The sequence below is a fragment of the Bubalus kerabau genome, chromosome 13 (genome assembly GCF_029407905.1).
Source record: "Bubalus kerabau isolate K-KA32 ecotype Philippines breed swamp buffalo chromosome 13, PCC_UOA_SB_1v2, whole genome shotgun sequence".
In the NCBI taxonomy this organism is placed as follows: domain Eukaryota; kingdom Metazoa; phylum Chordata; class Mammalia; order Artiodactyla; family Bovidae; genus Bubalus; species Bubalus kerabau.
In genome coordinates this window covers 11,252,826-11,265,080 of record NC_073636.1, presented here as the reverse complement: position 1 = coordinate 11,265,080, position 12,255 = coordinate 11,252,826, and the positions used below count along the sequence as shown (strand labels likewise).

At 41.7% G+C, this 12,255-nt stretch overlaps 1 protein-coding gene across 1 annotated transcript in view; it reads right to left on the bottom strand.

Moving 5' to 3' along the window:
* The window catches only part of LOC129626154 (ankyrin repeat domain-containing protein 26-like), an 87,858-nt gene that overhangs the window by 45,415 nt on the left and 30,188 nt on the right, over positions 1-12,255 (bottom strand). The window contains 1 exon segment of the mRNA XM_055545362.1: positions 2,220-2,316. Coding sequence (XP_055401337.1) covers positions 2,220-2,316 — 97 coding nt within the window.

Genomic DNA, 12,255 nt, shown 5'->3' with positions numbered 1-12,255 from the left:
ATCTGATTTGAATAACAAATACCAGTACAACATATATCTTTGATGCCTAAGAGTTACTCAGAGGGGCTGCTGTTTCCCCCACTTCTAGCACCCCCTCCCACCTCCAGGATTCTCTGGAGCAATAATGATCTTATCTCTTTTCAGGGTAAATACACTGAAGTCATCTAGAAGGAGTTCTCTCAAGTGTCCTCATCAACTCCAAACTCACCTCCCTACGGCCTTCCTTTCCTCCCTTTGTCCTTTCACTAGATCCTCTCCTCTCTAAATGGTGATCACTGGATCTGTGGACTTAAATCTTCCCCCTTGACATCCTTTCTATGGATCATCCCTACCTGTGGTCTTCTTTACAGACTGGGGCCTGGTGGACCGGAGTCAACAAAAAGAAAGCAAAAGAGAGAGACTAATATTCCCTGGGTTATGTGGAAAACCAATAAGGCCCTAGAATAGGGCTAGTACCGCTCACTAAGACACAGGGCATCCTTCTCAAGGAGGTCTTGAAAGCCCGGGCAGGAAAGTGAGCTCAGCAGGACTCCATACTCCAAAGACCTAGCCAGAGAGAGAAAGAAGAACACGGGGGACCCAAGTCTCTAGTGGAACAAGGGTGCATTATTCATGTTTGTGTGAGTTTATATATTGTTATAGAAGGAAGGTTTAGGCAAAAAAATAAAGTTAAGAAAAGAACAAAAACCAGACGTATAACAACCGTTACCAAGGGAATAACAAAGAATAACAATCGTCACAAGGCCAGAAGACAATCCATATCTTGAGTAAGAGGGTCGTGACTAAACAGTGTTACTGTAGGGTAGAAGTTACCAAAGGAAATCCACGTATGCATTCCGTCCCATGACCTCAGTCCTGGGAACAGCGTGCGGCTCCACTCGTTCCTGTATACCAGGAACTGATAAGGAACAGAGGGTTCATGAGAAACAGAAAACAACATACAGGAGTCCTAAAGTTAAATGTTCCCTGACACCTACCATTTCTTTCTCCCTCTTTGCTTAGCAATGGTATCTTACACCTATAACTGCTACTTCAACTCTTTGCTTCCCTCTGGCTATAAACACGCTCAGAAACACAAAATACTGCTTTTCCTTGATCCTGTTCTGTCCTGCACTATCCAATGCTCTTCTTCCAGATTTCTCTATATGCAAGGCTACACCCTTGCTACTCAGAGAGCTTGTTAGGAACACAGAATCTCAGACCTCCTGCTCAGCATGTGCACTTCACACATGGTCCCCAAGTGACTAATTAAAATTTGAGAAATGCTGGTCTACACGGAGTCTGCTTCTACATGACTTCAACTTAATTCATTCTCCTGAAATCTCAGCCTCTGTTTCCTCACATGAACACGTCCCCCCAAACTGAAATGGTATTAGAAGTTGGAAACCTTCCAGTGGACTCTCTATGAGGCTGTGGGATCCTTGGTCTCTCCATCACGCCCCCTACTCTCTCCTTTCCAGCTCTCTTATTTTGTCCCATGTGACACCATGCTGGAAAGCAGCAACATTTTGTATGACACCAATTTGCACACATTACAGCTGAGCACCTATGCCCATGCTTCTGGGCAGAGGATGACACACCACTCTGCACGCCCAGGGACCACAGTTCTGAACGTCTTCCTAATAACAAGTAAACAGGAAGAGGTGAGAACTTTGCTGTTCTTCTCTGACAAGTTTTGGTGCCAGAAGCTCACTTTGAATTCATCATCCGTGTCAAATACTCTCCCTTGATCTAAAGACCTTCATTATTTATTGTCCCCTTCCCCCACAGACCTGTGCTTCCTTTTCTTCATTTCCTCCCTGTACCCTCTGTCTCTCTCATCCATCATTCCCTCTTGCTTCTTATTTCTTGACCTTCCTTAGGTCGTAGAGTATCTTGAAACAGAACTAAATCATTTGTTTCTGGTCATGTGTCACATGGAATCTTAATTCCCTGAGCAGGGATCAGAACTGCACCACCTGCATTGGACAGTCTTAACCGGACAAAGTCTTAAACATTGGACCACGAAGTAAGTCTAAGAACTAATAATTTAGCTCCTTAAACTGGATTCTCAATGTACTCTGTGGTACCTGATAAGATACATAATTGCCCTCCTTTTCTCATCTTTTTTCTCACTACCCATCTGACAGGTGATTTTCTTTGCCTATTAGAATGTATCAGCATTCCCATTTTCAATCAACATTCTGTCAAATGATTTTTCTGTAAAACACAGTTCTTACCTTCTACTTGTCCATTTAATGTCTTTTTTCCTCTTTGACCAGCAGTTCCAGGTAAATGATCCACATACTTCTGTGGAAGGATCTCAGAGATACTCTGCTAGAATGAATGATAACACTGAGTTGCATGAAGAGTTCCTAATCCCTTTTGAAGAAATACCCTAGTTTTAACCTGGTTAAGACAGGGTTGCCAAGATCCCACAGTTGCTAAGTGACAGAACCAGGATGCTGAATTCAAACATGGTGCTGCATCACCAAGCAGTGGCTGCCACATCTAAGAGACCAGGCCCTTCTTATCTCCTTCCATAGCTGCCACCTTCAAACTGGGTACCGTTACTTTATGTGACTTCAAGTACGGCTGCCATAAAGGTACTCTGCACGTGCTACTTAAGCTATCCAAAATGGTTTGCACTTACTAAAACATCACTAAAGCTAACTGCTGTTATTTTAGCCCCACATATTTATTACTATTTTCCATGCTTTTGCTTCTCTTGAAATGTTCCTTGCAGATCAACTCGACAATCCAAATGTAGTAATATTTTCAAGCTTCAAGCACTATCTTGTCAACATCAATTTGGTAAAAAACCAAAATAGAAATGAAAATCAAAACTACAGTGAGATACCACCTCACACCAGGCAGAATGGCCATCATCCAAAAGTCTGCTACCTCTGCTGCTGCTTAGTAGCTTCAGTCATGTTCAACTCTGTGCCACCCTAAGAATGAAGCCTTCCAGGCTTCCCTGTCCATTGGATTCTCCAGGCAAGAATACTGGAGTGGGTTGTCATGGCCTCCGTCTCGACTCAGGGAGGAAATCCAGGTCTCCCACTGAAGGCAGATCTTTACCGCTCAGCCACAATGAGATAACACCTCACACCAGTCAGAATGGCCATCATCAGAAAGTCTACAAACAATGAATGCCAGAGAGGGTGTGGGGAAAATGGAACCCTCCTGCACTGCTGGTGGCAAGGTAAATTGACACAACCACTATGGAAGACGGTATGCAGGTTCCTTAAGAAACTAGGAATAAAACCACCATATGCCCCAGCAATCCCACTCCCAGGAGTACACCCTGAGGAAACCAAAATGGAAAAAGACACATGCACTCCGACGTTCACTGCAGCGCTGTTTATGATAGCTAGAACAGGGAAGCAACCTAGATGGCCACTGACAGATGAATGGATGAAGAAGCGGTGGTACATATATACAAAGGAACATTACTCAGCTGTAAAAAGGAATGCATTTGAGTCAGTTCATCCACCTGGATGAACCTAGAGCCTATTATACATAGTGAAGTAAGTCAGAAAGAGAAATATAAATATCATATACTAATGCACATGTATGGAATCTAGAAAGATGGTACTTACAAATGTATTTGCAGGGCAGCAATGGAGAAACAGACAGAACCGACTTAGAGACACGGGGGAAGGGGAAGAGGGGAGAGGGTGAGATGGATGGCAAGAGTAACATGAAAACTTACAATTCCATATGTAAAATAGATAGCCAATGGGAATTTGCTCTATCACTCAGGGAACTCAAAGAGGGGCTCTGCAACAATCTAGAAGGGTGGGATGGAGAGGGAGATTGGAGGGGGTTTGGGAGGGAGGGGACCTGGGTGAACCTACGACTGATTCTTGTTGATGTCTTTCAGAAAACAACAAAATTTTGGAAAGCAATTATCCTTCATGTAAGAATAAATGAATTTTTTACAACCCTATTTGAACATTCACATGATTTACTGCTTCTTTCCCTGTAAACAGCACACTAACAACTCTAACTTCCTATCTATATCTTCTGGAATGGCAGGTAAAGATGAAAGGAATGACCTAGATACAAAAAAAAAAAAAAAAAAGGAGTAAAACTATGATTACCTAAGTTGAAGGTTTAAAAGTTTTCAAATACATTTATGATGATCAAGAAGGACTCAATATTCACATTGGGAAAGAAAAAACCAATGAAAAAAATCAAGTAACCACAAGGACTAACTTTTCTATATGGAAGAATTTACATGTTAGTTCCACATGTATAACAAAGAATTGACATGGTAATTTAACATCTGTAAACACTGAAATTAATAAAGTTTCTTAAAAATAATGTGTGTGTGTGTGTTTTGGGGTGGGGGCAGTCCTAAGATGGCAGAGGAATAGGATGGGCAGACCACTTTCTTCCTCTCAAGTTCAATGAAAGAACATTTGAACGCTGAGCAAATTCCACAAAACAACTCTGAATGCTGGCAGAGGACATCAGGCACCCAGAAAGGCAGCCCACTGTCTTCAAAAGGAGGTAGGACAAAATATAAAAGATAAAAAGAGAGACAAAAGAGGTAGGGGCCAGAGATCCATCCCAGGGAGGGAGTCTAAAAAGGGGAGAAGTTTCCAAACACCAGGAAACACTCTCACTGGCGGGTCTGTGGGGAGTTTTGGAATCTCAGAGGACAACATAACCCGGAGGAAAAATAAATACATAAATAAATAAAACCCACAGATCACGCGCCTAACCGGAACTCCCAGAGCTTGCATCCGGCAGCAGCAAGTGCGGGCTGAACAGGGAGGCACAGGCTGCATTGCTTAGGGTAAGGACTGGGCCTGAATGCCCTGAGGGGGCAATCTGAGGGAATTAACATGAGATAGCAACCCAAACTGTGGGATAGCCAGAGAGAGACAGAGAAAAAAAGAGAGAGAGAGAGAACTATCCTGAGAAAAGCCCTAACCTAAGGCACTGCCAGGCCCGCTCAGAAAACAAAGGACTGAGCAAATACCAGAGGAGAGCTAGCCAGCTGCGGATCGGCCCATCTCCCACTGGAGACAGGGAGGCAGGAGCGGGGCACCCAGAGCTGGAAAGAGGCAAACTCAGCCCCAGAGAGGCATCCTCTACCAAGCTGCAAGCAGGCACCCAGTCACTAACCAAAACCCCTTGGGATTCTGGATGGTTGACTTCTGCCGGGAGGGTCACAGCCAGAGATCAGCTCCCCAGAAGAGACATACGACACACTGGAGATGGGCGCACCCGCTGCCACCCAGGAAACCGAGTGGCTGGACCAGGGAGGTGGTAAGATGCATTCCCCACCTGGGGAGACAGCGCTCGCCAAGCACCTGGTCGCCTGAGCTGCTCGGACCTGGGAAGGGCACAAAACGCAGGCCCAACCAAGTCTGCCCCTTTGTGGACTACCTGAGAACCTGAACCTGAGCGGCTTAGACCTCAGAAGTGCACGCAACCCAGGGCCCGCCTCAGATAGTTCCCCAGCAGACCAACCTAGAGCCGGAGAAGTGTAGAGTGGGAAAGTGCACGTGCCATGAGCAAGGGCAAACCCAGTGTGGCCGAGACACTGCAAGCACTCCCCACACGTGCCAGTGATATTTGTTGGCAGTGTTCCTCTGTCCCCACAGCAGTACTGCACAAGTGAGCCTATATAAGTAACCACCTTCGCTCCCTTGTGTCAGGACAGAAATTAGACACTGAAGAGAACAGCAAATCGAAGAAGCTAAAATAAACAGAGGGAACCGCTTTGGAAGTGACAGGTGCAACAGATTAAAACCCTGTAGTTAGCAGCGACTACATTGGAAGGGGCCTATAGATCTTGAGAAGTATAAGCCGGACCAAGTAACTATCTGGAACTGAACTGACCCCACACTGCCCACAACAGCTCCAGAGAAATTCCTAAATATATTTATACTATTATTATTATATAAATATTTAAATTTTAGTTTAAAGTCCTGTATTACTCTGTCATGGTCTTTGTAGACCGGGACCTGGGGACTGGAGTCAACAAGAAGAGGGATGCAGGGGACCCAAGTCTCGAGTGAAACAAAGGTGCTTTGTTTGCAAAAAAGCATGTTTATATATCTTCATCCAAGGCAGCTTTAGGCAGTAAAAAAAAAAAAAAAAAAAAGGCAAAAACAAAGCCAAGCAAATAACAATCTTTGAAGGGCCAGAAAGAATTGCATGTCCTGAGTGAGAGGGGCATAACTGAGCAGATCACATTTCAGTGAGGTCACTGGAGGGAGTCACTGAAAGGACCAAGCAGGTGCCCTTTCTCAGGATCTCAGTCCCAGGAACTGCGTGCAGCTCTGCTCGTTCCTGCAGCAACTGATGAGGAATAGAAAATCCTTGAGAAATGGAACACAAAAGAAAAGAATAACATATTGGATCCCTTAAAGCTGAACGTCCCCTGACATTACTCCTTTAATTTTCATTTTTATAACCTACTATTACCTTGCAAAATAAAAAAAGACCCTATTTTTAAAGCAAACTTCATATATATATTTTTTATAATTTTTGTGACTTTGCTTTGGTTTTTTAATATTGTATTTTTCAGAGTCTAACCTCTACTCTAGATTTTTAATCTTTGCTTTTTGGTATTTGTTATCAAGTTTGTACCTTTAAGAACCCAATCTTCAGTACCCATTTTTACGTGGGAGTGTGATTCTTGGCTTGATTGCTGTCTCGCCTTTTTTACTCTGCTTTGTCTCCACCAGGTCGACTCTATGTCCTCCCTCCCCCTTCTTTTCTCTACCCAACTCTATGAATCTCTTTGTGTGTTCCAGGCTGTGGAGAACACTTAGGGACCTGATTAGTGCCTGGATCTGTCTGTCTCATTTTCATTCACCCTTTTATCCTCCTGGTCACCTCTGTCTCCTTCATCCCTCTTCTCTTCTCTTTGTAACTCCGTGAACCTCTCCAAGGGGTCCAGACTGTGGAGAGCACATAGGGAACTGATTACTGGCCAGCTTGCTCTCTCCCCTTTTGATTCCCCCTCTTCTCCTCCTGGTCACCTCTACCTCCCTTTGCCCTCTTCTATTCTCCATGTAACTCTGTGAACCTCTCTGGGTGTTCCTCACTGTGGAGGAGATTTTCATCATTAACCTAGATGTTTTATCATTCATGCTGTATAGATGGAGAAGTCCTGAGGCTACTGTAAGAATAAGACTGAAAACCAGAGGCAAGAGGCTTAAGTCCAAAACCTGAGAACACCAGGGAACTGCTGACTCCTGGGAACATTAATCGATAAGAGCTCATCCAAAAGCCTCCATACCTGCACTGAAACCAAGCACCACCCAAGAGCCAACAAGTTCCAGAGCAAGACAAGCCATGCAAATTCTCCAGCAACGCAGGAACATAGCCCTGAACTTCAATATACAGGCTGCCCAAATCACACCAAACCCATAGACATCTCAAAGCTCACTACTGGACATTTCATTGCACTCCAGACAGAAGAAATCCAGCTCCACCCACCAGAACACCGACACAAGCTTCCCTAACCAGGAAACCTTGACAAGCCAATTGTTCAATCCCACCCACAGTGAGGAACCTCCACAATAAAGAGGAACCACAAACTGCCAGAATACTGAAAGGCCACCCCAAACACAGCAATCGAAACAAGATGAAAAAGCAGAGAAATACTCAGCAGGTAAAGGAACATGATAAATGCCCACCAAACCAAACAAAAGAGGAGGAGATAGGGAGTCTACTTGAAAAAGAATTCAGAATAATGACAGTAAAAATGATCCAAAATCTTGAAAACAAAATGGAATTACAGATAAATAGCCTGGAGACAAGGATTGAGAAAATGCAAGAAATGTTTAACAAGGACCTAGAAGAAATAAAAAAGAGTCAGTCAATAATGAATAATGCAATAAATGAGATCAAAAACACTCTGGAGGGAACCAACAGTAGAGTAGCAGAGGCATAAAATAGGATAAGTGACATAGAAGATAGAATGGTAGAAATAAATGAAGCAGAGAGGAAAAAAGAAAAACGAATTAAAAGAAACGAGGACAACCTCAAAGACCTCTGGGACGATGCTAAACGCCCCAACATTCGAATCAGAGAGCCCCCAAAGAAGAAGGCAAAAAGAAAGGCCATGAGAAAATACTTGAGGTGATAATAGTTGAAAACTTCCCTAAAATGGGAAAGGAAATAGTCATCCAAGTCCAAGAAACCCAGAGAGTCCCAAACAGGATAAACCAAGCAAAACACCCCAAGACACATATTCATCAAATTAACAAAGATCAAACACAAAGAACACATATTAAAAGCAGCAAGAGAAAAACAACAAAGAACACACAAGAGGATTCCCATATGGATAACAGCTGATCTTTCGAGAGAAAGTCTTCAGGCCAGAAGGGAATGGCAGGACATACTTAAAGTGATGAAAGAGAAAAAACTACAACCCAGATTACTGTACCCAGCAAGGAGCTCATTCAAATATGAAGGAGAAATCAAAAGCTTTACAGACAAGCAAAAGCTGAGAGAATTCAGCACCATCAATCAGCTCTTCAACAAATGCTAAAGGATCTTCTCTAGACAGGAAACACATAAAGGGTGTACAAACTCAAACCCAAAACAACAAAGTAAATGGCAACGGGATCATACTTATCAATAAGTAACTTAAATGTAAATGGGTTGAATGCCCCAACCAAAAGACAAAGACTGGCTGAATGGATACAAAAACTAGACCCCTATATATGTTGTCTACAAAAGACCCACCTCAAAACAGGGGACACATACAGACTGAAAGTGAAGGGCTAGAAAAAGTTATTCAATGCAAATAGAGACCAAAAGAAAGCAGGAGTAGCAATACTCATATCAGATAAAATAGACTTTAAAATAAAGGCTGTGAAAAGAGACAAAGAAGGAAACTACATAGTGACCAATGGATCAATCCAAGAAGAAGATACAACAATTATATATTCACCAACACAGGAGCACCACAATATGTAAGGCAAATGCTAACAAGTATGAAAGTGGAAATTAACAATAGCACAATAATAGTGAGAGACTTTAATATCCCACTCACATCTATGGATAGATCAACAAAACAGAAAATTAACAAGGAAACACAAATTTTAAATGATACAATGGACTAGTTAGACCTAAATGATATCTATAGGACATTTCACCCAAAAACAATGAATTTCACCTTTTTCTCAAGTGCACATGAAACCTTCTCCAGGATAGATCACATCCTGGGTCATAAATCTAGCCTTGGTAAATTCAAAAAAATTGAAATCACTCCAAGCATCTTTTCTGACCACAATGCACTAAGATTAGATGTCAATTACAGGAGAAAAACTATTAAAAATTCCAACATATGGAGGCTGAACAACACGCTTCTGAATAACCAACAAATCACAGAAGAAATCAAAAAATAAATAAAAATATGCATAGAAATGAAGGAAAATGAAAAAAAACAACTCAGAACCTATGGGACACTGTAAAAGCAGTGCTAAGGAGAAGGCTCATTGCTGGGAGCCGGCATATTGCATATTGAGTGCATATTGCATATTGCATATTGAGTGCAGCACTTTCCACAGCATCATCTTTCAGGATCTGGAATAGCTCAACTGGAATTCTATCACTGCCGGGAGCCAGCGTGAGGAGCTCCACCCATGACAAAGGTCATGAGGAAGGAGGCTCGGCATACGCAAAGGTGGGATCGAGCCTCGGGAGTCCCCCTGGAAATTCTCGAGCATCTACCCCCCAATACCAGATTCTGCCTACTTTCTGCTTTGTGCTTTCACCTACACCTCTGACTTTACGGGGGGCTGTCCCCCACTACCTCTCTCTGAAAAAAGAGTTAACTTACAGCTCCAGTTAATAAAGTTCCTGGGTGTGATAGTGTTTCAACCTACAAATTCCTTTGGAAGTCCTCTAGCCTGCCTGAATAGGTTTTTCCGGCCACATGTGATTGCTCAGAGCCTCCCAACTGTGAGAAGCATGAGATGTTCTAAACTGTCTACAGATTGCTTTGAACAGTTAAAAGATTGATCAGAAATTGTATTGGTGAAGGGATTTTCACTTGTTGGGCCAATGTTTGCTGCTAAGTTTCCATATCCCTTACCTGCTGTGTCCCTGGCAGTGTATTGATTAATAGAATTGGTGTAAGTAGTAGCTTTAATGTTTGTAACCTGGGACCCTTGAGTTAATTCTTTTTCTTGTTATAGCCCACCACACCTTTGCTCTGTAGGAATGCAACTTTATCTAATGCTTTTGGAGGGTGGCTCCTGACCAATCACCTTTAGAAAAAAATAAGTTTTCTGAAGAAAGGGTCTTAAAATATTAACAGGCCTCCGGGCCAGAAGATGATGCAAATCACCTAAGCTTTTGCATATGATAAATTTGCAGGAAGAAAGCCTGGCTTGCTGCATGACTCTACCCCTTCCCCCATTATCCTCTATGCATAACTTAAGGTATAAAAACTACTTTGGAAAATAAAGTGCGGGCCTTGTTCACCAAAACTTGGTCTCCCCATGTCGTTCTTTCTCTCACCTTCTGGCTGAATTATTCAGCCTCTCTTCTCCACTGAATTTCCTCACTGAGCTATCCTTATTCTATTACTCTTTATATCCTTAATTAACGTTTAATTAAGCAGTTGTTTCCTGATCCTCGCCAACGCCGTCCCCGCTTCGAATTCCCTGGATCCACCGGGGCTGGACCCCGGCAGCTCATAGCAATACAGGCTTACCTCAAGAAACAAGGAAAAAGTCAAATAAATATCCTAACTCTATACCTAAAGCAACTAGAAAAGGAAATGAAGAACCCCAGGGTTCGTAGAAGGAAAGAAATCTTAAAAATTAGGGCAGAAAGAAATGCAAAAGAAACAAAAGAGACCATAGCAAAAATAAACAAAGCTAAAAGCTGTTTCTTTGAGAAGATAAATAAAATTGACAAACCATTAGCCAGACTCATCAAGAAACAAAGGGAGAAAAATCAAATCAACAAAATTGGAAATGAAAATGGAGAAATCACAACAGACAACACAGAAATACAAAGGATCATAAGAGACTACTATCAGCAATTGTATGCCAAAAAAATGGACAACTTGGAAGAAATGGACAAATTCTTAGAAAAGTATAACTTTACAAAACTGAACCAGGAAGAAATAGAAAATCTTAACAGACCATTCACAGGCACGCAAATCGAAACTGTAATCAGAAATCTTCCAGCAAACAAAAGCCCAGGACCAGATGGCTTCACAGCTGAATTCTACCAAAAATTTCTTCCAGAAAATTGCAGAGGAAGGTAAACTTCCAAATTCATTCTATGAGGCCACCATCACCCGAATACCAAAACCTGACAAAGATCCCACAAAAAAAGAAAACTACAGGCCAATATCACTGATGAACATAGATGCAAAGATCCTTAACAAAATTCTAGCAAACAGAATCCAACAAAATATTAAAAAGATCATACATCATTCCCAAATGGGCTTTATCCCAGGGATGCAAAGATTCTTCAATATCTGCAAATCAATCAATGTAATACACCACATTAACAAATTGAAAGATAAAAATCATATGATTATCTCCATAGATGCAGAGAAAGCCTTTGACAAAATTCAACATCCATTTATGATAAAAACTTTCCAGAAAGTAGGAACAGAAGGAACATACCTCAACATAATAAAAGCTATATATGACAAACTCACAGCAAACATTATCCTCAGTGGTGAAAAATTGAAAGCATTTCCCCTAAAGTCAGGAACAAGACAAGGGTGCCCACTTTCACCACTACTATTCAACATAGTTCTGGACGTTTTGGCCACAGCAATCAGAGCAGAAAAAGAAATAAAAGGAATCCAGATTGGGAAAGAAGAAGTAAAACTCTCATTGTTTGCAGATGACATGATCCTCTACATAGAAAACCCTAAAGACTCCACCAGAAAATTACAAGAGCTAATCATTGAATACAGTAAAGTTGCAGGATATAAAATTAACACACAGAAATCCCTTGCATTCCTATACACGAACAATGAGAAAACAGAAAGAGAAATTAAGGAAACAATTCCATTCACCATTGCAATGAAAAGAATAAAATACTTAGAATATACCTACCTAAAGAAACAAAAGACCTATATATAGAAAACTATAAAACACTGGTGAAAGAAATCAAAGAGGATACTAACAGATGGAGAAATATACCATGTTCATGGATCGGAAGAATCAATATAGTGAAAATAAGTATACTACCCAAAGCAATCTATAGATTCAATGCAGTCCCTATCAAGCTACCAATGGTATTTTTCACAGAACTAGAACAAAT